Genomic DNA, 21,415 nt, shown 5'->3' on the forward strand with positions numbered 1-21,415 from the left:
ATGTCACAAAGGAAAGCATTGGAGTCAATCGGAAGAAATTTGACAATGATGCACGCCTTGAAACTGGATTGAGATCTTGTCACTGCGAAACCGTGCGCAGTGTTCGTCGTAGACACTGAAACGGGCAAGTACGATAATTTGATTAAAATGCAAGCGCCTGGAACCAAGAATAACTAGTCGTTTATCCGCGCATAGCAACAACATTTCACGAATCGAAATGGCTGATGAGAGGTAAGTACCCAACAATTTTCGTAATATTTCAAAGCGCCCTGTGTCATGAAAGATATTTCTATCTGTTTATATCGTCTACGTGCCTTTCTAGGTTTTGTCTGTCGCAGCTGAATCAGGAAGGTGTCATAAACTGAAGCGAAACTGTAAGGCACCGTGACAACCGAGAATCCACAGCTATAGCTAACTTGTGCGGCTTGTTACTCGTCTAGTGTACGATTGTACAACACAGTGGTTCGTGGGCGATTGGGCACTGCGCTGTGCAACTGTGTGATACGTCCGTAGCCGTAGGTTCTCGATTGGCGTTGCATTGCAGCGCGCAGAATTACTGAAGTCCGCTGAACCATGATTAGAAATCATTATTTAGAATTTAATTAGTTGACAGTGAGTGGCACTTTCTTCAACAAAATGAACCCCTCATTTCTTGCTATCCATTAGAAATCCAGAAGGATAGACTAGATCATGAGATTCAGAGGCAGAGCTTTGACCTATTTATGTATTGGGATTGTGCCGAGTTCTAACGTTACCGTTGACGCGTTGTCTGAATGATCAGTCTTTACTAGTTACAAAATTGTATGAATGTGTGATTTCCAAAAGTTTATATTCCCTTGTTTATTATTTGCTCCAGAGCAAATGTCATTTTTATCTCATCTGGATATTTGTTTTGTGTGAAGACCTTCAAGTAGAGACCAGGAAGAGCTGGACAAAATGGAGGAGCCTCCAGCCCAGCAGATCGAAGAAGCTGTTGAACAAGGTGAGGTTTTAAATCTGAGTGTTCTTACTATCCCCTTTTCATATTTTCAATATTTCTAGCATAATGAAGAACACTTGGCCATTGATATTTCAAAACATTTGAACTGCAAATCCAAATTACCTTAAATTTTGTCAATCTGTTCTACTAGTTCATGGAATTCACACACATATGTATTCAAGGTAATTTTCCCATTAAACCCAAATAGTATGTATAAAAGGTTGGGGCACTTCCTATTGGCAGGGCACCTTCCCATCGGCACCCTGCGTATCATGGCTGTTTGCGTATAGAACGAAAAGGTACACGCGGGATTAAGTGTCATTAGCTATAAAGACAATAAAAACGAAGAAACGAAAATCAAACTCAAACAAACCAAGCTAAAAATTACACATCCGCTCAGTAACGACACATGGCTGTGAAATTCACGTGTATTAGTCACTATTACCTATGGCCTGTGAAATTCACGTGTATTACCTATGCTGTGAAATTCACGTGTATTACCTATGGAGGGGAGGGGGTGCCGATCGCAAGGTACTCTTTTTAGCTGCGCGAAGAAAACGGAACGCACGCACTAAAATTGCGCCATTTTAAAACGGAGATTCATAATCAACGAGACGGTCACGACATTCAAAACTGCAGTATTTATGGCATATTTGAGGTAAGAATTAGGCGGATTTGTGTTTTTCGAATAAACAAGCTACAGATCCTTAGGGTGACGATACAAAAATGTAGGTGGTACCCCCAACCCTACTGCTCACATGCTGGCCACCAAATACAGCAGAGGGGACATTGATAACTGCTTCTTGTACCCCAGCTTAGTATGCAAAATATACATGAAGAGCCCATTGATGTTTGATGAGCTGACATTATCACCAGCATATTATAGATCTATCATGATTGAATAACTATTAGGGATTTATCCTAATAACATCCTCAGTGGAAATCTGAAAATGCCAAATATTCCAAAGATGTTTTTGTTTTGTTCTTTGTCTTGCAGTATTATGAAATCAATTGTGAAAGTGAAGCACCATATTAATTTGTGATATAAGTGGGTTCCTTTTATTTGATTCTCTGCAATAAAGGTGAGGAACAGCCAGAAGATGCACCCCAGGAGGAAGAGGCTCCTGCTCCACCAGAGGACGAGCCAGCAGCAGAAGAGGTATAGAATTCTGTCTGCATGTCTATACTTTGATCATAAATGCTATCATCCGCAATTCTGTACATATTGATCTGGGAAATCATATAGACAACAATGACAAAGTTTCGATGGATTTTTTTTTTTTAAACGCTTACAGGTGTTTTTGCTGTTTTGTAACATATCTATTGAAACAGTCACAGCCTGAGTGAAGAGCTATGAATTCAAAAGAAAATTGAAATGAAAAACGGCGCTGCTTACCATGAGAAAACATGTAAGCAGATTGCAAGGGAAGGTGCTTACAGAAACAAAACTGTGATGATCTTATCTTCTACATACTAGTTTCAGCGTATTAGTCCCATATACACTTTCAGTGTACTTTCAAACATACATGGTTGTCCGGAACCCTTAAAGCAGAATACTATTAAAGGAAACGCATATTTTGTTGGATTATTCCCCCATTTCAAGCATAGAGCATGTTAAACACAGCGGCCTTTAATTCACCCATTTAGAAAATTGCGTTTTGGAGAACGGCTGCTTAGAAAAATTGTATCCTGAATCATGCTCAATCGGAAGATCCGTGGTTATTTTGGGGGGCGTGTCCATGACGTCATGGGATGAAAGGCAAACCCGGAAGTATCACACAACAGCCTAAGCTTACCTATGTATGCTCTCGATGAGAGCGTGATGTCGAGGCTCATACCCCGAAATCCCAAGACATTTTTTATCAGAATGTCACAAAAAATGAAATAAAATTGTTTTCTACTTCAAGTCTCCTGTGAAATCACACATTTCCTCGTTTAAATAGAGTCTGTTATGTGTTATTTAGGCCACGAATACAGAAGCTGTCAGGCCTAGTGCCTGTACGATGGTGCTTCGTAGTCGATCAGTCACATGCATGCGCCCATCACCGTCCGCGTATGTCGCAGTGCAGTAGTATAAAAGAGCGGAGAAGCCTGAACTTCGTATACTAGTACCTCTTTGATACGTACAATGTATTATATCGGCAGTTCATCGGTAGTACTACAGCTGTGTACGCCATGTACATATTGTACATGTATTTAGCGAGTCTATTTTTTCGCGAATCGGGACTTGCCAATAATTTCGCGAGTGCTTAAATTCGTGGTTGTGGAGTACACCACGGAAGAAGGAAATATATACAGAAAGATAGTTAATATTTTCTCGTGTTTTTAAATTCGCAAAAAGCACCAGGTTCGCGAAATTGGCGAAAATAATAAAAAAAAACTCGCGAAACATTCGGCGTACGTGGATTGCTAATGCTAGATACCACGCAATCAATGCGCGGGCACTGGCTAAGACCTAAGTCGAAGTCTTGACTAGGCCGGCCGGCCTATCTGGTGATAAACGATACAGAGCACTGCGATTTTCATCGATAGTGATAAAACTTTGATGGACTCGGTGAAGTAATGGATGGATCGTGCAGTACCTAGCTCTTGCTAGGTAGAGTGCTGATGAGCTGTGAACGGGAGTACGGAGTGAGTTAGCCCGACCAGACGCTGTAAGTATACGCTGTGCGAATACCTGTCGCGACGTACCTACGTACAGCGACTGGGCTGTATAGGAGTGAGTGTGATGTGATTGATAATACGTAGCCCAACCAGACGCTGCGCTACTTACAGCGACTGGGCTGTGTTCAGTTAGGCCTACTGCTGCTCTGAAGTACGAGATCAAGTCAGCACTAAGCTCAGTTCATTTTCAGTTCAGAATAAAAAAAAAACTCTTACTCATCTAAATTTTGAAGTCTACCTGGTATTGGTCCTGCGTCACCAACATTGTCCCCTGGCCTGCCGTGTGGCAAGGGCTCGTACTGCCAATCTCCACTTAAGTCCGTCCGCTTCAATCGGACCGCCCTGGGCCTTCCCCACTAGCTCGCCCATAGCATCTCCCTCCTGCGCCCCGCCGTGTGGCTCGTCAGCAACATCTATCTCTCCAACTTCACCAGGGTCATCATCACTAGTTTCATCATTGTTATCATCACTAGTGTGTACTGTATCACTCAGTTCATCATCGCTCCCACATTCAAATTCCACCAAGAAATCATCCTGATCATCACTGATGTCGTGCAGTATCGAAAAACAAACTTTTAAACTTTGTATGCAAATACTATCTACAACAACTTGTATGATAAAATGCATGCATTATGCGCGCGGGGGCCTAAGTCGCTCGAGACCTTGCGCGATTCCTTTCATCCCATGACGTCATCGGCAAAGCCTCGAAATTTACGCTGTGACCTAGATTTCATGGGGGTGACAGGTGTAAATTTTCAAAATCCTCTAACTCCACTTCAAAAAGGCCATTTTAAACGATGTAAACGACAAATTGTTCTATGTGTCCCACTCTTTCACTTCATATATAATTCTATTTCTTTAGTATTCCCCTTTAAGAACTGTGTTGTTGTGCTTGTGAACAATCCCTGTTGTAGTCAATCAGTTTTTTTTTTTAATTTTAGTCAAATTATTACTTTTTGTCTTTAAACCAAACTGCCTCTTTGCAGGAAAAAAAAAGAAAGTGGTTATGCTACTCCACATACCCATGTCTGTGCATATAATGTGTTCTGCAAAAAATTGTATTATCTTATTTTTTTGTACTGTCTCTCTGGCTTTTTTCTAACAGTGATCTACTGTAGATAATTCCAGAGTGCCATTAAATTTACATCAACAGTGTTATCACAATTTAGTAATTCTTTGAAGCACAGACATCTTTGCCAGAACTTGATAAGGCTTCAAATAAGAAGCAGTGTGTCTCTTTTATCGAAAAGTACCATGTGGAGTTAATCTCTTTTTGTGTAGGCGGTAGATGCTCCCCCTCCAGATGAAAGGCCCTCATCTGGTGCACAGCGGCCCTCATCTGCAACCCAGCGGCCCCCTTCAGCTACAAGGTCACCCTCTGGTGGCAAAGCCTCGCCCGCAGACCGGCCCCCATCTGCTGGGAGGCCGCCCTCGGCTACTAGGCCCCCCTCGGCCACAAGACCCTCCTCTGCTACTAGGCCACCCTCTGCAACAAGACCCCCATCTGCTGGAAGACCTTCATCAGCAGCTCGTCCGCCGTCAGCTGGGGCCCGACCTCCGTCTGGTTCCAAGAGACCGGGTTCAGCGGACAGGAGGCCCCCTTCTGAAGAAAGGTTTTCCCCCTTGCAGCCTACCGTTGAGCCGCCTCCCCCTGAACCAGTACCTGTGGAATTACCCCCTGTTAGAGCAATGGGTGCATCAATGCCAGAGCCAGGTAAGAGTATGTGGACATATGACAGAGTGCTTGTATCCATAGCAACTTGACAGAATTGAATTATAAGAAAACTAAACATAAAAAAAGGTTCTTGAATTTGTGGTTTGTGATTGACGCACATGATTCAACCTGTTCAAAATTTGCAGAGAAAATGGTAAAGATATCTTGGCGGGTTTAGAATTTGAGCTAGCCAAAAGTAGTGCAAAATGCTAAAAAATCAATGTACCGTGAACATTTCCGCATTTACAGTATGTGGTTTTTAGAAGTTCTCCAAAGTCCAGGAGGCTTTGAAATCATTTCCCATTATGCCACTCCTTTCAGTTGCTGAGACCACACTAGTTGCAGAAGAAGAAGAGGAGTACGCAGAGGAGGAGGAGAATCAGGGAGGAGTAGAGGGAGATGGCTACGGCTTGGAGTCCGACGTCTCCGATGATGAGAGTGAGATGGTGGTGTTGGATCCTGATCATGTAAGTTGTTGCAAGTTGATTAACCTTGCATGGCAAGTGTGGTTCTATTTTCATCTGCTATGTTGTTGTTTTTGCTTTTTTCTCTCTCTCTCTTATCCAAATCATGACAAGTCAAAGGATCCTTTGCAGGACTTAAAGTAGTCCCAGGCAATCAAAGCATTTATCTTTAATATCTGTCTAAAAAGCGCTGTTTTGCCTTGTGTCTTTGAGATGAATTTTCTAGGACTTTGTGTCCCTACTGTATTAACACAAAGCTATTTAAATGTTGTAAACGTGATATCTCTAAAAATGATGCGCAGAAAAGCCAAGGTCTGTGGGCTGGTAATATGACTAAGCTCATCGAGACAATTGCATGAATATCGGTCGCAAGAATGAAATGCTGTACATCACATACTTCATTGTTCAAGGAGCTTGCAAAAAAAGAACAAAAAATCGGGTGTTGCTTGACATAATGAGTGGTCCATGTATTACAAGCCATGCTTTTTAGTGGATCTTTCTTTTTCATCCTTTTCTGTCAACCCTTCAAAGTACAGATTGATTATTCTGCTTTGTTTTACATTTCATATCTATCGTATAGTTTACGATTCGTATTGCATTATGTATTTTCTTTTTCAAACTGATCAAAAAATGTGATGGTGTGATGCATACTTTGTATTTTGTTGTACTTTTTGTCAGATGTCAGATGGAAAATAAATGAAATTGAACTGCCCTGAATAATGATAATCTGTAAAGTGCATTGAAATTCTTAAAAAGTCTGGAATACAGTATGTAAACACCAGCTTGTATTGTTATTATCATTGATCGTTTTAGCTCATCTTTTGTTTTTTTTTTTGTTTTTGCTTCTTGACCCCAGCCCCTGATGAGGCGCTTCCAAGACGCCCTCAAGGGCCACCTGACCAAGCAGATGGAGAAGGCGGAGCTGGAGGTGCGCGAGCTGCGGGAGGCGCTGAAGAACAAGCTGCAGGAGCGCGAGGAGCTGGGCGTGAACCTGTACGGGGTGCAGCAGGAGCTGGCCCGCCAGCAGACCATGTTGGAGAAGCGGCACGACGACCTCGGCAAGCTCCACCAGCTGCGCAACCAGTGCGAGGAGCAGCTGCGGGAGGTGCAGGACATGTACAAGAAGACCCAGCAGAACGTCAACCACCAGCGCAAGGAATGTGAGTCTGTTAGCCTCTAACGACGATGACTGGCCCACGCGCTGCTTGATGGGCCGCGGTTTTGTGTAGGTGTGGTTGTGTGTGTGTGTGGGCGTATGCATGTGTGTACATGTGGGGAGTTGAAGAGGAGTGTAGGATTTCATATGAACTATAGCCATCCAACAGACTGACTTCTGCCTCATTTTATAGAGCAGTTTGCATGGAATGTGACAAACAAGAACTACAGTTCTTGTGGCACCTGCTTAAAAGCAGCAGCCAATCACCTCTAGAGTGAGTGCGCTGGTAGTTATGCACAAATTTCATCAGAAGTTAAGCTCTGATCAGAAGACTGCCAGTCCTTTTTGACAAATGTCGTAATCAGCTCTCTAACGATTGTAAACACAGCATATAAGGAGTATTATTCCTCATCCATGCAATGTGAAAATAAGTCATGATTTCTGTAAAAATCTCTTGGTATGTTATTGTTGAAATTCAAATTTCAGACATAAAAGAAAGGCTGGAATTAATGCTAAAAAAAGAGCATGAAAGAACGTTATTGTTGTCAAGGTGTTAGCTTAACCAATTTATCCTTGTAAACTGGCACTTTCTATATGTATGATTGTATGTCAGTCATGTAATCCATGTGTGATTGTTTTGTAACCACCAACAGCTTCAACGCTACAGACGGAGGTGGAGAATCTGGCCCTGCATCTCTACTACATGAGCAACGCTAAGGAGGACATCCGGGGAGACATTGCGGTCATGCGCAGGGCTGCAGAAAAGGCTGACTCGGAAGTGTCAAAGGCCGAGGAAGACAAACAAAAGCAGGTGTGTGAGAAACATCCACCACAAGCGAACTGAGAATGCTGATTAGCTGTATGTTGGACCCATTGGTACTGCTACGTTTCTAAATCAAGAACCATCAATGATATTCCTTGCAGATTTTCTGCATGTTCTGCTATGATATGGTTACATGAACAGTACGACACAATATTGACAAAGAGAAAAACCGTTAATGCGAATTTAAAATGCTGAGGATATTTTAGCATGAAAGAAAACACATTTGTGATGCTTGTTGACAAATGTTTTAGATTTGACAATCACCATGTTGCAGATGGGACCTGCATTTTGTTGCATTCTTCTCTGCTGAGTCAGTTGGAGCTCAGATAATGCGGAACACTCATGTATGTAGTGCTTGTTACCAGGGGAAGTCACATATTATATACAGGCGCTGATAACCCATTGAAGACGATCAGATTTTGCTACAACAGACATTTCCCATAAACACCTGCCCGAGTATACTGGGGACTAGTCTTAAATGGCTTAATGCAGACAAGCGTAGAGAGTGGTTATTCAGCAGTAGTGTGCTGGTCTTTTACGTGGCGTGTGAATTTGCCAGCTGTTTGGTTTAGGGCCAACAATTTTCTTTGCAATATCTGCAAAGATTTGTCTTTGTTTTGCTTGGTTTTATGTTTCTGACTTAGCTGTAATGAGGCTCCCCTGTATACAGTATTGTAGTTTTACACAATGCTTCAATGCTACCCTTTCGCTTCATCCCCCTCTCTCCCAGGACCTGTATGTGGACCGGCTGACCGAGACAGTGGACAAGCTGTCAGAGCAGATCGCCCTGTATGAGGCCCAGAGTCAGGCCCAGTCAGAGGAGACCAAGGCAGCCAAGGAGGCCCTCTCAGAGGCCAGGATGGAGATTGAGGTATGTACTTTGATCTTACACTCGTCCTCATCAACTGTTGATAGAAATGCGCCTGCTGAAACCTACCCCTGGAATCATCTGTGGCTTATGTTGTCCTGAAGTGAACATTTTTGCAGTGTTGAAATTTTCGCACATTTTGCACAACCAAGAAACTAGCGTGCGAAAAGAAAAGCATGCAAATATTTTTGCTTGCCATATGTTCTAGTAGTTGATGTATTGATTCCGCAGAATTAAAAACATGCGAAACTCATGTTACGTTGCCAAGTGCGAAAAATTACTCATGTGAAAATATCCACTTGTACAGTATCATTAGTAGTAAAGTTGCCAATGATTTGAGTCTGTACTATTGATGGGAAATGTTGCTAGAAATCATACAGAGTTTACCCATACACACATGTCAGAATGAAAGTGAAGTAATGTAAAAGTGGAAGGGTTCTTACGTCTAATGTTTTGCACTTGGCCTTGTAAGATTAGTTTTCATGTGTCTTTCATTCCACAGGATAGAGAGATTAAATAGTGTTGCATATGACAAGTAAAAACATGTGTGCTTTTATTTTTGCACCAGTGTTTGGTTTCACAAAATGTGCAAAGTTTCCACACCGCAAAAATTCTGCTTTTACAGTAATCTGTTTGTCTATGTGTGGTATCTCGAGAGGGAGGCACTTTCATTCCATAGGAATTTGCAATTAATTTTTCACCAAAACTATTTTCGTAGTGTGACACATTATGAAACAGATGTAGATTGTTTGACCTGACGATACATTTTTGCCTTTTTTTCTCCATGGTCATTCATGCCAACATTATCACTATTGTCATCATTTACAAGGTACCAACTTTCTCTTTACTTTCAGTCCATCAACTTGGAGAAGAAGCAGCTCTTCCAGCAGTGGAACAGCAGTCTGATTGGGATGAGACGGAGAGATGAGGCCCACGCAGCCATGCAGGAGGCCCTCAGGTGAGGGAGGGGCTGGCTGTCCCTGGCATGACCTTCGCTTAATTTGTCAGTCAGTTTTCCCCTTGTTGAGTCCTGCCCAAGAAAACTGTGTCCTCTCAGTGGACTTTTACTGATTTATTTTGGTAGATGTACCCTTCAAAATAAGTGAACACTCACAAATCTTCCCCTCATAATAGCTGTGGCATGTACGGATCCTCACCTGTCAGGGAATTTCCCTTCTGAATGAGTGTTATACCAAGCTATCTTTCGTTCTAAACAAATTATAATCTTATGGAACTTTCCTTGAGCAACTGCTATGTGTAGGGATCCACCTACTACACATGTTTTACACTCAGGGATCTCCCTCTCACAATGTGTGTGCACTCAGGGATTTATCCTCCGACAAATGCTGCACTCAGGAATATATCCTGCTACATGAGCTACACGAGTCTTCATGTAAGGGACCCCTGCAAGTGTTAAGCTTCCCTTCATCCCTTCAAAGCAGGTGTAACACATTGGGATCTTCCCAACCCTGTTCCCAACAAACAAAATAACCAGGCATCTTTACCCCCGAACATGTGTTACGCTTATGGATCTTCTTTTCATCCCCTCAGCCTATGAGTGTCTTATATTTACCTCCATGTGAATGCTACACTCAGAATCTTTTCCTGTAAAGAAATGTTACACTCGATTGTCTTTGCCTGTAAATGAGTGTTACACTGAAGGATCCCCGCATTTACACCAGTCCTAATCCTAACTAACATATGCCGTCCTCTGTACACACAAAACAGCCAGCAGAAGCAGCACATCATGTCGCTGGCCACGGAGATCGAGGGCTACAAGAAGTCCATCCAGAAGGAGCAGGAGAACAACGAGACGCTGACGCTGCTGCTGCAGAAGAACGAGATCGACATCAACTCGCTGCGCAAGCAGATCCAGGCCAGCCAGGACCGGCAGGAGAAGATCAAGCAGGAGTACAGCACGTACTCCCGCATGCTGCACGAGACGGAGCAGGCCCTCAACAGGGCAACCACAGTAAGTTTGTCCACAGCCACCCGTAGATTACATCTTAGGGAAGGAAAGAAGTCTGATTTTTGTCTCGATCAGTTCGAGGCAGTGAAATCCATGCAGGGTTGGACTTTTTGATGAGATTATCATCGAGATGATACGATTGTAGATATCATGTACATTAAATACCCCAAATATATGCTATCAAAATTCTATGTATACTGCCATCACAAATATAATCCATATTTCCTCAAAACATGCCTGCTATAGCAACAACCTTAGTGCACAATATTCAGTATTAGATCCAGCGAAACATATTGAAATGGGAGAAGCCATTAAAATGAGTAGTTCATTGGAAGAAAGTAAAAGTATCTGTTCGTGAATCAATAGTTTGACCCATTGTATTACATCGCAGCTATACGGCACTGTACCTTGCGTGTTATTCTGGACATATGTGCATGTCATTGCTACTGTAAGAAGACTCAATATCTCCATTGTCTGAAAGTATATTGGCTTCTTGATTTGAATACATACATAAAGTCAGAAATATAGTTTTGTTATTTTTAAGAAAAGCAGCAATACACCTTGATTTGTGTAGGACTGATATTCTCATTATCAAGTAGTAGATATCAGCTTGACAGTATCCATAGCTGTGACTGAAATGGAAAGTAAAGGCTGAGTAATTGGTGTTCACAATGTCATTTCTCTTTTCAGTCATATCCCTAAGATTTTGTGTACATTAAGAAATGAGGGTGGTGTGTTTGTGAATGTCTTCCACAGGACCGCACCCTGCGAGTGAACGAGCTGACAGCACTGAGGAAGCAGATTGAGCGGGAGTACCAGGAGAAGCTACGGCTAGAGGAAGCCATCATGGACACCATGCGCAACAAGCTCACCATGGACAAGGCCTCGCACTACGCCACCAAGATGGCTGGCAACGTCCGCAAGCAAATCGCCGATCAGGTGGGTTCCAGTCCGGGGGATGTTCTCAGTTGCTCTTCAAAAAAGAAAAAGAAAAACGCAATTACAGATGCCCGCACAGTGGGCTGTCACCGCCACAAGGTTGTGATATCCCTGGTAAACACAAGATTAGCCTTGCCAGTTCATACACTGGCAACATAAACTGGCTCTCTTCCTGTTTTGTTCGCCCAGAGAAACATGTACTTACAGCAGTGATACTCCAGTACTTTTTCCTGGCAAGCAGTTGGGAGAGATTTTAAAGAGAATCTTTCAAGCAAGGAAGTGATTTTAGACAGTGAAATATTGCATTTATAAATTGCACTGTGATCTTGCATCAAAATGGCAACTATGACTTTAATTTGTGAAAAAATTTCATTCTGTTCCTACTGCTGTAGATCACTCTTTAAAAGAAAACAACGTCCCCCCCCAACAAACAAAAAAATAGAGAAAAAAAAAAGCAGCACGACAAGTGTTATGGTCTGATACTGCAAAGTAATGTAGGCAGTTTTTTTTTTGATAGTCAGCAACCTTTGATATGATATATTCAACAACTTAATATCTGTAGGAAGCTGCAAAGGCCAAGGTGGAGAATGAGATCTCGCAGCAGACGCTGGACCTGTCCAACACCACCACCCGGGTGGAGCGGCTGCGCAAGGCGCTGAAAGAGCTGGACGAGGAGATCCATGAGAAGAACGGCATCATCTCCCGCAGCGAGGGCGAGATCGTCAAGCGGAACGCTGTCATAGAGCGCAAGCAGGGTCTCATCGACCAGTACAACAAGAAGATCGAGGCCGTCCTGAGTTCGCAAGGGGTAAGAGCACACCAGATTGTAAAATCTCTCTTCTCACCTGAAATGAGGTGCCAAGATTTGATACAGTTTGTTGCCTAGCACAGAGCTCTGATAACTTTGAAATAACTTAATTGAGGAGAGGTCATATCTTCAACATGATCACAGATACTGTGCGTATGTCTATTGCATAGGGGTAATCATCTATGAGCAGTATGATGTCATAATTTTCATAATCCCAGAAAGGATATTTTTGTCTTAAAACATCACTATGTGTAGCATAGTGTCTAGCTCTGTGCTGTAAACTATGGTGGTAATGGCATCTCTGGCAGTTGTCATGGTAACTGTTTCCCTGGCAATAATCTCCAGCTTAGAAGTGATGGTGCAGTCTTCAACCTGAAGATTGGAGTTGTGGGTTCTATTCAATGGTAGCCACTGCTTGCATGGTTTCATATATTTTTCTAGGGATGGCAAAGCAGTACTGTGAAGGTGAATATTTTACGCATGAGTAATTTTTCATGCTCGGTTCGGGAAGGTGAACTTCACATGTTTTTAATTCCACAGAATCAGGACATTAATTACTGGAACATATAGCATGGAAAAATATTCACATACTTTTACTTTTGTGCTAGCTTGTGGTTGCACAAAAGGCATGAAAATTTCTTCCACTTTTACGGTGTATCAATTTCTACTTCTCTTACACTGTCTGTGTCTGTTTTTTATATATATAGGGAGAAGAACTGGGCCCCTTGGAGCAAGAGGTCAATGCCCTGACCAAGAACATTGAGACGAGGACGCAGGAGATTGCCGACCTGGAGCAGTTCTGGCTGCGGCAGCAGGGAGAGCTGGTCAAGATGACCCAGGAGAAGGACAACCAGCAGATGGAGGTGGACACCATGAAGAAAGCACTGACCATCCTTCACCAGAAGAAGATGAGGATTGAAGGTGAGTCTATGGAGTCTTTGTGGGATTGTGAGACTAGTAGCCATGGTGGAGGAACATTGATTTGCGTATAAAAGGCAGGTGGTCAGATTGTTGGTCAAGAATGTTGGTCTAGATTGTTGGTCAAGATTGTTGGTCAAGATGGACAAGATTTCTGGACAGATTTTAGTTAGGAAAGGACAAGAATGTTGGGCCAGAAGAAGCTAAAAATTGATAATATATCATGTTTGTTGGATGTGAGAGTTCATGAAAATCAGTTGATAATGTATCATGTTCATTGTATGTGAGAGTTCATGAAAATCAGTTCTCATTTACTTTCTGAAACAGTTGGGAACAGCTGATGTATAAAAACAGGTCCTTAGGAAGCAAAAAGAACAAAGGATGATTTCCTCTGAGATTATTTATATGCTGTTGTTGTAATGTCCTGCGTGCACAATAACATTACCCTCACCAACCATGCATTTGGTCTGAAATCAAGCAATGTTTCTCTCGGCTTCCCGCCCTCCCCTCTCCCCTCTCCCCTCCCCCTCCCCCTCCAATTTCCATTCTTCCCTCCCTCCAACCCCCACCCCTTCCCCCAGGTGAGATTGAGGGTCAGCTGCATGAGAGGAGGACGGTGGACAAGAGTATCCGAGACATGCAGAACGACATGCTGAAGCTGAACCAGCTGCTTACCAGGGAGGGCAAGATTCGGCAGGACCTCCACCAGGACAACATCCTCATTGAGAATGACTTTGTCCTCTCCCTCAGGGTGGGTACAGACCAACAAATGAGGTGTCCCATGTCATCATGTAATAAATACACTTTTTACTTCATCTTTTTCTTCTCATTTTTTAATTTTCATAGATGGGTTTTGAGACCTTATCGTATTTCTCAAAGGGGGTATGTCAACAAACAAATAAGGTGACCCAGGTGTCCCATGCCATCATGTAATAAATATACTTTGTATGCCTCCGCCAACGAAGTGGCCGGAGGCATTATGTTTTCGGGTCGTCCGTCCGTCCGTTTGTACGTCCGTCCCGTTTTGTTTTTGTCGATATCTCAAGAACCGTGAGGTGGTTTTGCATCAAACTTGGTATGAGGGTATATCCTGGGGGGATAATACTTTGTTTGGATTTTAGGGTCACGGGGTCAAATGGTCACAGGTTATTTTGTGAAAAAAAGGTTGAAATTTCATGTTTTTCTCCATATCTCGCAAATGGTTCAAGGTATCTTCATGGAACTTCGTATATATGCATGTACCGATGGGCAGTGATTATCTAGGGAAGTTGGGGGTTATGGGTCAAAGGTCAGGGGGTCAAAGGTCAAGGTCAACTCCTCAAAATATCACTGCTTTCCTTATATTTATGGAATGCCTGAAGGATTTTAAAAACTTGATGTATGCATGTATTACCCAATATATATTCTGTGGGAAGTTTCTTGCCAAAAGGTCAAAGGTCAAAAGGTCAAAGGTCAAGTGAAAGTGCTAAATTGCACTTTTTCCTCCATATCTCGAAAGTAACTCAAGGTATCATCGTGAAACTTACATATTTATGCATGTTCTACCTGACAGTGATTCTCTTTGGAACTGTGAGGTCAAAGGTCAAAGGCCAGGTTTAGATAATACTATTTTACCATTTGATACTGAAATTATACTTTTTCTCAATACCTTGAAAATTACTCAATGCATAAACTTATAAAAGGGTCAAAAGTCAAGTAAAAATCATCAGTTCCCCAAATACCTGCACTCTGATGTTTTAATCATTCATCCAATTGAACCTAGTTCTAGGAAAGTGAACATTCAGCACATTTGTGGCAAACCTGTCATTCTAATATTTTGCCAATTGTGTGAAACTGTCATCACACATTGTCAAGACGTTGTACTATAAAACTATTAGGAGAACCATGCATTATGGCGGAGGCATACCAGTCGCCGTAGCGATATTTCTAGTTATTTCATGAATTGATTTCTTCTTAATTCTTAAATTTTTTAAGATGGGGTTTCTCGCTCAAGGTGGGTATGTCAACCTACAAATGAGGTGTCCCACGGTGTCTCATATCATCGTGCATTAAATACATTTGTATTTCAATGATTTCTTCTGATTCGTGAATTTCAAAGGTAGAGTTTGGTTGACATTCAATGTGTAACTAGGAGCACTCTCAATGAATGCAAACATCTGAAGAAGATGAGATGTAAAAAGTAGAGTTTAAGCCACCCCGTATTTCGCTGTCGTGCAATACTTCTAGGAAATATTTTGCTGTCGTGCAATACTTCTAGGAAATATTTCACTCCAGTTCATTGCACTATGTACACTGTAGTAGTTTTGACACTATTGATATGCCAGGGTTATCATCAAAGCTAACTTTGATTAATTATCTGGCGGGAAAGATATCCTCATGTCATTGGTAGAATTTACTACGGAAATAGGAAAAATGCCATGTGCGATAATGTGGAAATATATGTTTTTGATTTGGTCATCAGGAAGCTGAGAGGGAATCTCTGGAGATGCAAGCCAGGCTGGATGAACTGAGTGAGGAGAAGGAGAGATTACTCAACAGCCTGGTTGAGGCTGAGTAAGTCAGCAATTTTAAAAAAGAAAGGCAGAAGGGCACTAAAACTGCATGACATTATCCCATTGAAGACTAGTCCTGAGTATACTCAGGCAGATGTCAATAGGAAATATGTGTCACAGTAAAATGCCATTCTTGTTACAAGCTATTGTACTTTCCCCCACAGAGTTCACTTGGTCCACTGAATTTCACACTCATTTATTTTGATAGCATCCTACTGTGCGATGTTGAATATTGAGAACATATACGATACATTTCCTGCTGATTTTCAAGTAATGAATGATGCCACATTGTGCCTTGAATAGTTTAACATGGCTTGCTTGACTCTCTCAAAGTACAGATCTTATCTGCATTTGAAAGTCGCCTGTAGATGATTTCAGTTGTCATTATTTAGTGGAACTGTTTTGCTTGTGATTGTGTTAAACGTGAACTAGTTTCCTCAGCTGCCAAGTAAAGCTCAAAATAAAATAGATCATGCAACCCTATCACAGTTCTCTTTATTCATGTTTTGAAAGTGAACTATACCTGAAAAATTAGAAATTGCCATCAAAAGAAAATGTAAAAGCTACTGTCGTTAGATAGAATGCAAAGGTATCAGCAACATACAACATGTATTCAATGCTGCATAAAGTGTTACATAAACTTAACCCGTTGAGGACGGGTCCCGAGTATACTCGGGCGGATGTCTATGGGAAATGTGTGTTGTAGCAAAATCAGCTCATCCTCAATGGGTTTACTGTGACCCATGGTATTTGATGCAAGTGTCTTTACTGGGATTCCTTTGGATTGTAGAGCCATTAGATCAGTGTGCCAAGGCAGTTTGACAGTAAAGTCCTTCTAATGAGGAAAGATTAGAAATCAAACTTTTGTGATGAATTTGTCTCGCTTATAACAGACGCCAGATCATGCTGTGGGAGAAGAAGACACAGCTGGCCAGGGAGGCCAAGGCTACAGTGGACTCTGAGGTGGGACAGGGGGAGATCAGGGCCATGACAGCTGAGATCCACCGCATGGAGGTAGGTGCCCGGTGTCCCTCCATTTGACCCCTGACCCGTGAGTCATATGTACACACACTCACTCACACACACACACACACACACACACACACACACACACACACTCATTATTTGTAGGACTCTGGCAATTGCCTTAATGAAGTGCATCCTTTTGTGTGTTGGTCCCATTCAAGAGAACAGCCTCCACTTTGGTACAGTTCAGCCTAACTGTTAAATTTGAAAGCATGTCGTACACAGTGACATAACATGAACAGAACCAAATTAGAGAGGCTAAATACTGTGACAGCACTAATCTTAACTAAGTTTATACTCGAATATAATATTCTTTGTGTCTAGTACTCTGAAAGAAATTATGAAATGCTTGTACATTCACAAACAGTCAGTCTTTTCATTCTTTTTTAATGTGCCAGCTGCACTTACAAACATCTCCAGAGTTATGTGAGTATATTGATTTGTGACCGTTGGAACCCCTCCAGTCTTTAGCGATCGGTAAGCTGTCTTAGTGGAGACATGAACGAACCAGCACCGAATGAAATATTCTGTCAATTGCGCAAATGAAAAATATTTATTGTTTGTTTTATATATCACCTAAACATAATCTGATGTTTTCATGAATTTAGAAACAAGAGATAAATCTGATGTTTTCATTCAATTTAGAAACAAGAGAGAATGTGTGAGACCTGAGATTGAGAGAGTGCTGAGCACTATGTGTCCGGCAATATGCTTGATTGTATGCACACTGCAAGCACAAGTGTTTCACGTACATAGTGTAGCAGGCTTGCGGCGTGCATGCAGATGGAGCAAATTGCATGGATCCAAGATTGCACAGTAAATAGAGCCACAAAATTGCATGAATAATGATGTAAAGGTAAAATTTGACAAATGATCAATATCAAACAACCAATCAAATGACATGGATCTATTTAGGTGTTTAATATATAATGACAGCTAACATTTCCTCCTTCAATTATTCGTCTTTCTCCGCCCCCTTTCTCGTCTTTGTCTCTTTCTCAACAGGTGCGCCACACCCAGCTGATGAAGCTGCAGGAGAAGCTCATCCAGGACATGGAGAAGGCGGTGTCTCGCCGGGACACCATCGTGACCCGGGGCGACGCCCAGTCCAAGATGAACAAGAAGGTGGAGACCAAGGGGGCCTTCCACAAGAAGCTGGCTGAACTCAAGAAGAAGATCAAAGAGACACAGCAGGTCAGACACTTGTGACGTATGATTTCGAAAGATTTGTTCTTTAACCCTTTGTGTTCCAGGGACGGTGGACAGTAAGCAAATAATCAACGTTGGTGAAGGTGATGGGACAAACTATCACTTCCAAGGCAATCTAGATGTAGCTATCTTTCCAAAGCGCAGCTGAGGAAAGATAGCGTACACATTCAGATCGCCAAGGAAGTGATAATTTGTCTCATTGCCTGAAACTAAAAGTTGATTATTTGCTTTATATTCCACATCTAGGGTCCTAGATATTCCCATTTTATTCCACACCTGAAACCGTTTTAGCTGTCTTGAGGTATCCTCAGGGCTTAGGCTCTATGCTTAGGCTACGTAGTTTACTTTATGACGTATGCGTGTAGATGACAAAACGACAAATTTGCTCCGCGTCCCGCGCGTGGCACCGAAATAAAAGTGCGTTGCACTGTGGTCTATGACTTGACCCAGGTCAAATGATAGACCACAGTGCAATGCACTTTCATTTCGCGCGTACTCAAAATTGTAAGTTGTATCACGCGTTAGGACTGTATGGACTAAGAGATCAGCGAAACAAAATGACTATCATCATAGAGTGTAATGAACTTTTCTTCTCCGGTGATGTGATGGGCAAAACTACGCTTAATCACGTAATCAGCTCTTGACTAATCCTATAGCAACATTCTTAATATGTGGAATATTATAGTCTCTATGATGCCATGTGGTTTTCTGTGCCATTCGGCATTAGTGATAATGACAATAGTAGATCATTTGTTGAGTGCAGAAACTACTGTATATCTATATATTCTGCTATGATGCGAAAGTTCCATAATGCTATTTTGTTGCACTGCCCTATGTCATTTAAATAGATTAAAAATTTAGTGAACATCAAATTCACAATTTAATGCACGCAAAGGGTTCCTTTTTCACCCCTAGCTGTTCGGCATAAGAAAAATTGACCAAAGAAAATATCTTTGCTCATTCATCAATTCTTGGATATCGATCATTGTGATGAATTTACTTTATCATACTGATACTGTTCATTTTAGTGAGGTTAATGCCTCTTTCTTCTGCATTTTAAACAGTCTTTGCACTAGGGGACACATTTCTCTGTTCATTCATGATGTTAATTGTTTTAATTTTTGGTCTTACCACTATAGGATGCTAATAGCTGTGACAATGACATCGCTGAGCTGCGGAACCATCAACAGATTCTCAACCAGCAGCTGGACAACAAGCAACGTGACTTCCATGAGCTCCAGAGTGTGGCTGACACCATCGACGGCGACATTGAGAGACTCGTAGAACTCAAGCAGAAGGTAACTGGGCTTTTTGTCAAGATTCAGCCAGGCCAGTGAATTCATAGTCAGGACTTTCATGGCAGATTGTGACTCTCCTGTTAATGCATTGAAGTGACAGGAGTTACAATCCTTGAAGCACATAAAACTCATTTCAGCCAAAAGTTATGTAATGCAATGTAAACTCCTACATCATATGAGTGGACATTTGATTGTGATGTGGCAGTGAGCCATGGGTCACTGAAAGACTCCATTTCTCACTGGGACTTTACTGGAAAATAGGTTAGAGTCCATGCTCTTCTCATAGCTTTTGCCACCTTTAAGGAGAAAAAGACAGTTGGTGAAACTTGTAATGGATTGCCAAAGAATGCCACTACCTGTAAATGTCAAGCAATTTTATGCCATCTGAAAATAGTCTTAGATAGTCTTCTCTGTTGCACAAGGCTAGACACTTCCTCACTAGAGTCTGAGGAAGCATCTAGAGTAGCTGCTAAATTGTCAAGAGGTAAGTCTTTTTCATCTTATTTTGGTTGTGACAAAGTGAATGAATTGCACCGCATTTACAATAGCTGTTAGTAAGGACTGTTGTAAGGTGATGTACAAATAAGTTGTTTCTCTTGTCCTGACCCATTTTAAGTCTGTATTGTAATCGACCTGTAGCGCAATTAACCTATGATTGATTGAAGCAATAATGTATTCATTGTCTGATTTTCTCAACACAATATTTCCCCAGCATCTGGCAGACATCGTGTCAAAGCAGCGCAAGGTCAAGAACTACCAGGCGCTGAAGGACGGCAAGTACACGTTGCTGTGCAAGACGGAGGGCGCCCTCGCGGCCGAGTCCCAGAAGCAGCTGGACAAGATGCAGACCATTGCCACCATCGCCGACCGACTCAACACCGAGTTCCCCCAGATCCAGCCGGCCATGCGCCGTGTCACTCTCACCCTCAGCTCAAGGGGTGCAGCAGATGATGACTTGTAGGTCAATCAATCGCTGAATAGCAGCCCAGAGTGATGGTGACCCAGCAACAGATGGGGTGGGGGGGGGGGGTAGGGGTCAGCTCCAAAGAACCCACATATGTTGTGGCCACCTTATAGAGGACTTGTGTGAGCCAAGTTAACTTTCTATCACATTTATATGTCATGAAATTGCACCCTACCATGTGCAATTACTGTTCTGCAGTTGTTCTAGAACCTTCATATCAGTTTCTTTCTTGAGTTTACTGGCCAGTTGAAGAGGACCAATTTGAGCTGGATCTTAAAAATATGATTTCTGTCATCCTAGTCTTTGATCAAGAAACACCCTGTCCTCACTATTATTCAGTTGGAAGAGGACCAGTATAAGTCAGATCTAATAAACATGATTTATGTGGTCTGAGGCTTTGATCACAAAACATCCTGTCTTGGTTATTCTGCAACTAATTACCTCTCATTTCAGCATCTGATGTTGGAACACATGCTAGGTTAAGTGAAGACCAATGTTAATCATATTGTGCAGCAGTGATATCTGTCACATGTGGTGTCTGATCAAATAGCACCATGCCATATATAATTACTGATCTCTGGTTGCTTATTTCATTCAAATTTCGTGTCAAGCAAGGTGTGATATTTGCACATGGAAGAGTGGTACAAGTTGGACAAAGCGTTATTTTTTCTAGACATGACAAAAAGAAAAGAAATCTTTGCTCGAGTGTCTTATATATGATTGCCCTAAAAGAGGACAGTAAACAAAACAAAAAGATATTACAGTGATGGATCAGTACCCACAGTCTTTATGGCTTTCAAAGAGAAATTGGAATGAACCCATGATAACTTTCACAAAGTTTCAACACACACAAGGCAAGTTAGATGTATACACTGACATTTGATTAGATACTTTTCCAAATACACAATGAGCTTAAACCAGTTAATATTCTACAATGTTTGCAGTGCTTGCAATATAAACTATTTCCAAAGAATTACAAAAGTTATATGGTCCAGTTTTTAGGAATACTGTGTGCTCCGTACACTCGAAAAATCCCATATAGCATGCAATGGGATAGTTTCAGC

The 21,415-nt window shown here is 41.9% G+C and overlaps 1 protein-coding gene across 1 annotated transcript; it reads left to right on the plus strand.

Moving 5' to 3' along the window:
* The first annotated feature begins 217 nt into the window (after window positions 1-217).
* Window positions 218-20,348, plus strand: LOC139711458 (coiled-coil domain-containing protein 40-like). Its single transcript, XM_071623337.1, has 19 exons — window positions 218-231; window positions 903-982; window positions 2,062-2,138; window positions 4,925-5,357; window positions 5,679-5,824; window positions 6,678-6,981; window positions 7,631-7,788; window positions 8,531-8,671; window positions 9,523-9,626; window positions 10,397-10,640; window positions 11,394-11,576; window positions 12,139-12,384; window positions 13,092-13,305; window positions 13,884-14,053; window positions 15,764-15,855; window positions 16,748-16,868; window positions 17,886-18,074; window positions 19,229-19,387; window positions 20,100-20,348. The coding sequence occupies exons 1-19, from the start codon at window positions 218-220 to the stop codon at window positions 20,346-20,348; spliced, it is 3,324 nt and encodes a 1,107-aa protein (XP_071479438.1).
* Window positions 20,349-21,415: the final 1,067 nt, after the last annotated feature.

This window comes from Diadema antillarum, unplaced genomic scaffold (assembly GCF_040938485.1).
Source record: "Diadema antillarum isolate AM-2024a unplaced genomic scaffold, OU_Dant_1.0 seq00001660_RagTag, whole genome shotgun sequence".
In the NCBI taxonomy this organism is placed as follows: Eukaryota; Metazoa; Echinodermata; class Echinoidea; order Diadematoida; family Diadematidae; genus Diadema; species Diadema antillarum.

Coding starts and splice junctions, on each gene's coding strand:
- LOC139711458 (XM_071623337.1), top strand. Junction 9,627..10,396: donor GCCATGCAGGAGGCCCTCAG/GTGAGGGAGGGG, acceptor CACACAAAACAG/CCAGCAGAAGCAGCACATCA. Junction 12,385..13,091: donor CCGTCCTGAGTTCGCAAGGG/GTAAGAGCACAC, acceptor TTATATATATAG/GGAGAAGAACTGGGCCCCTT.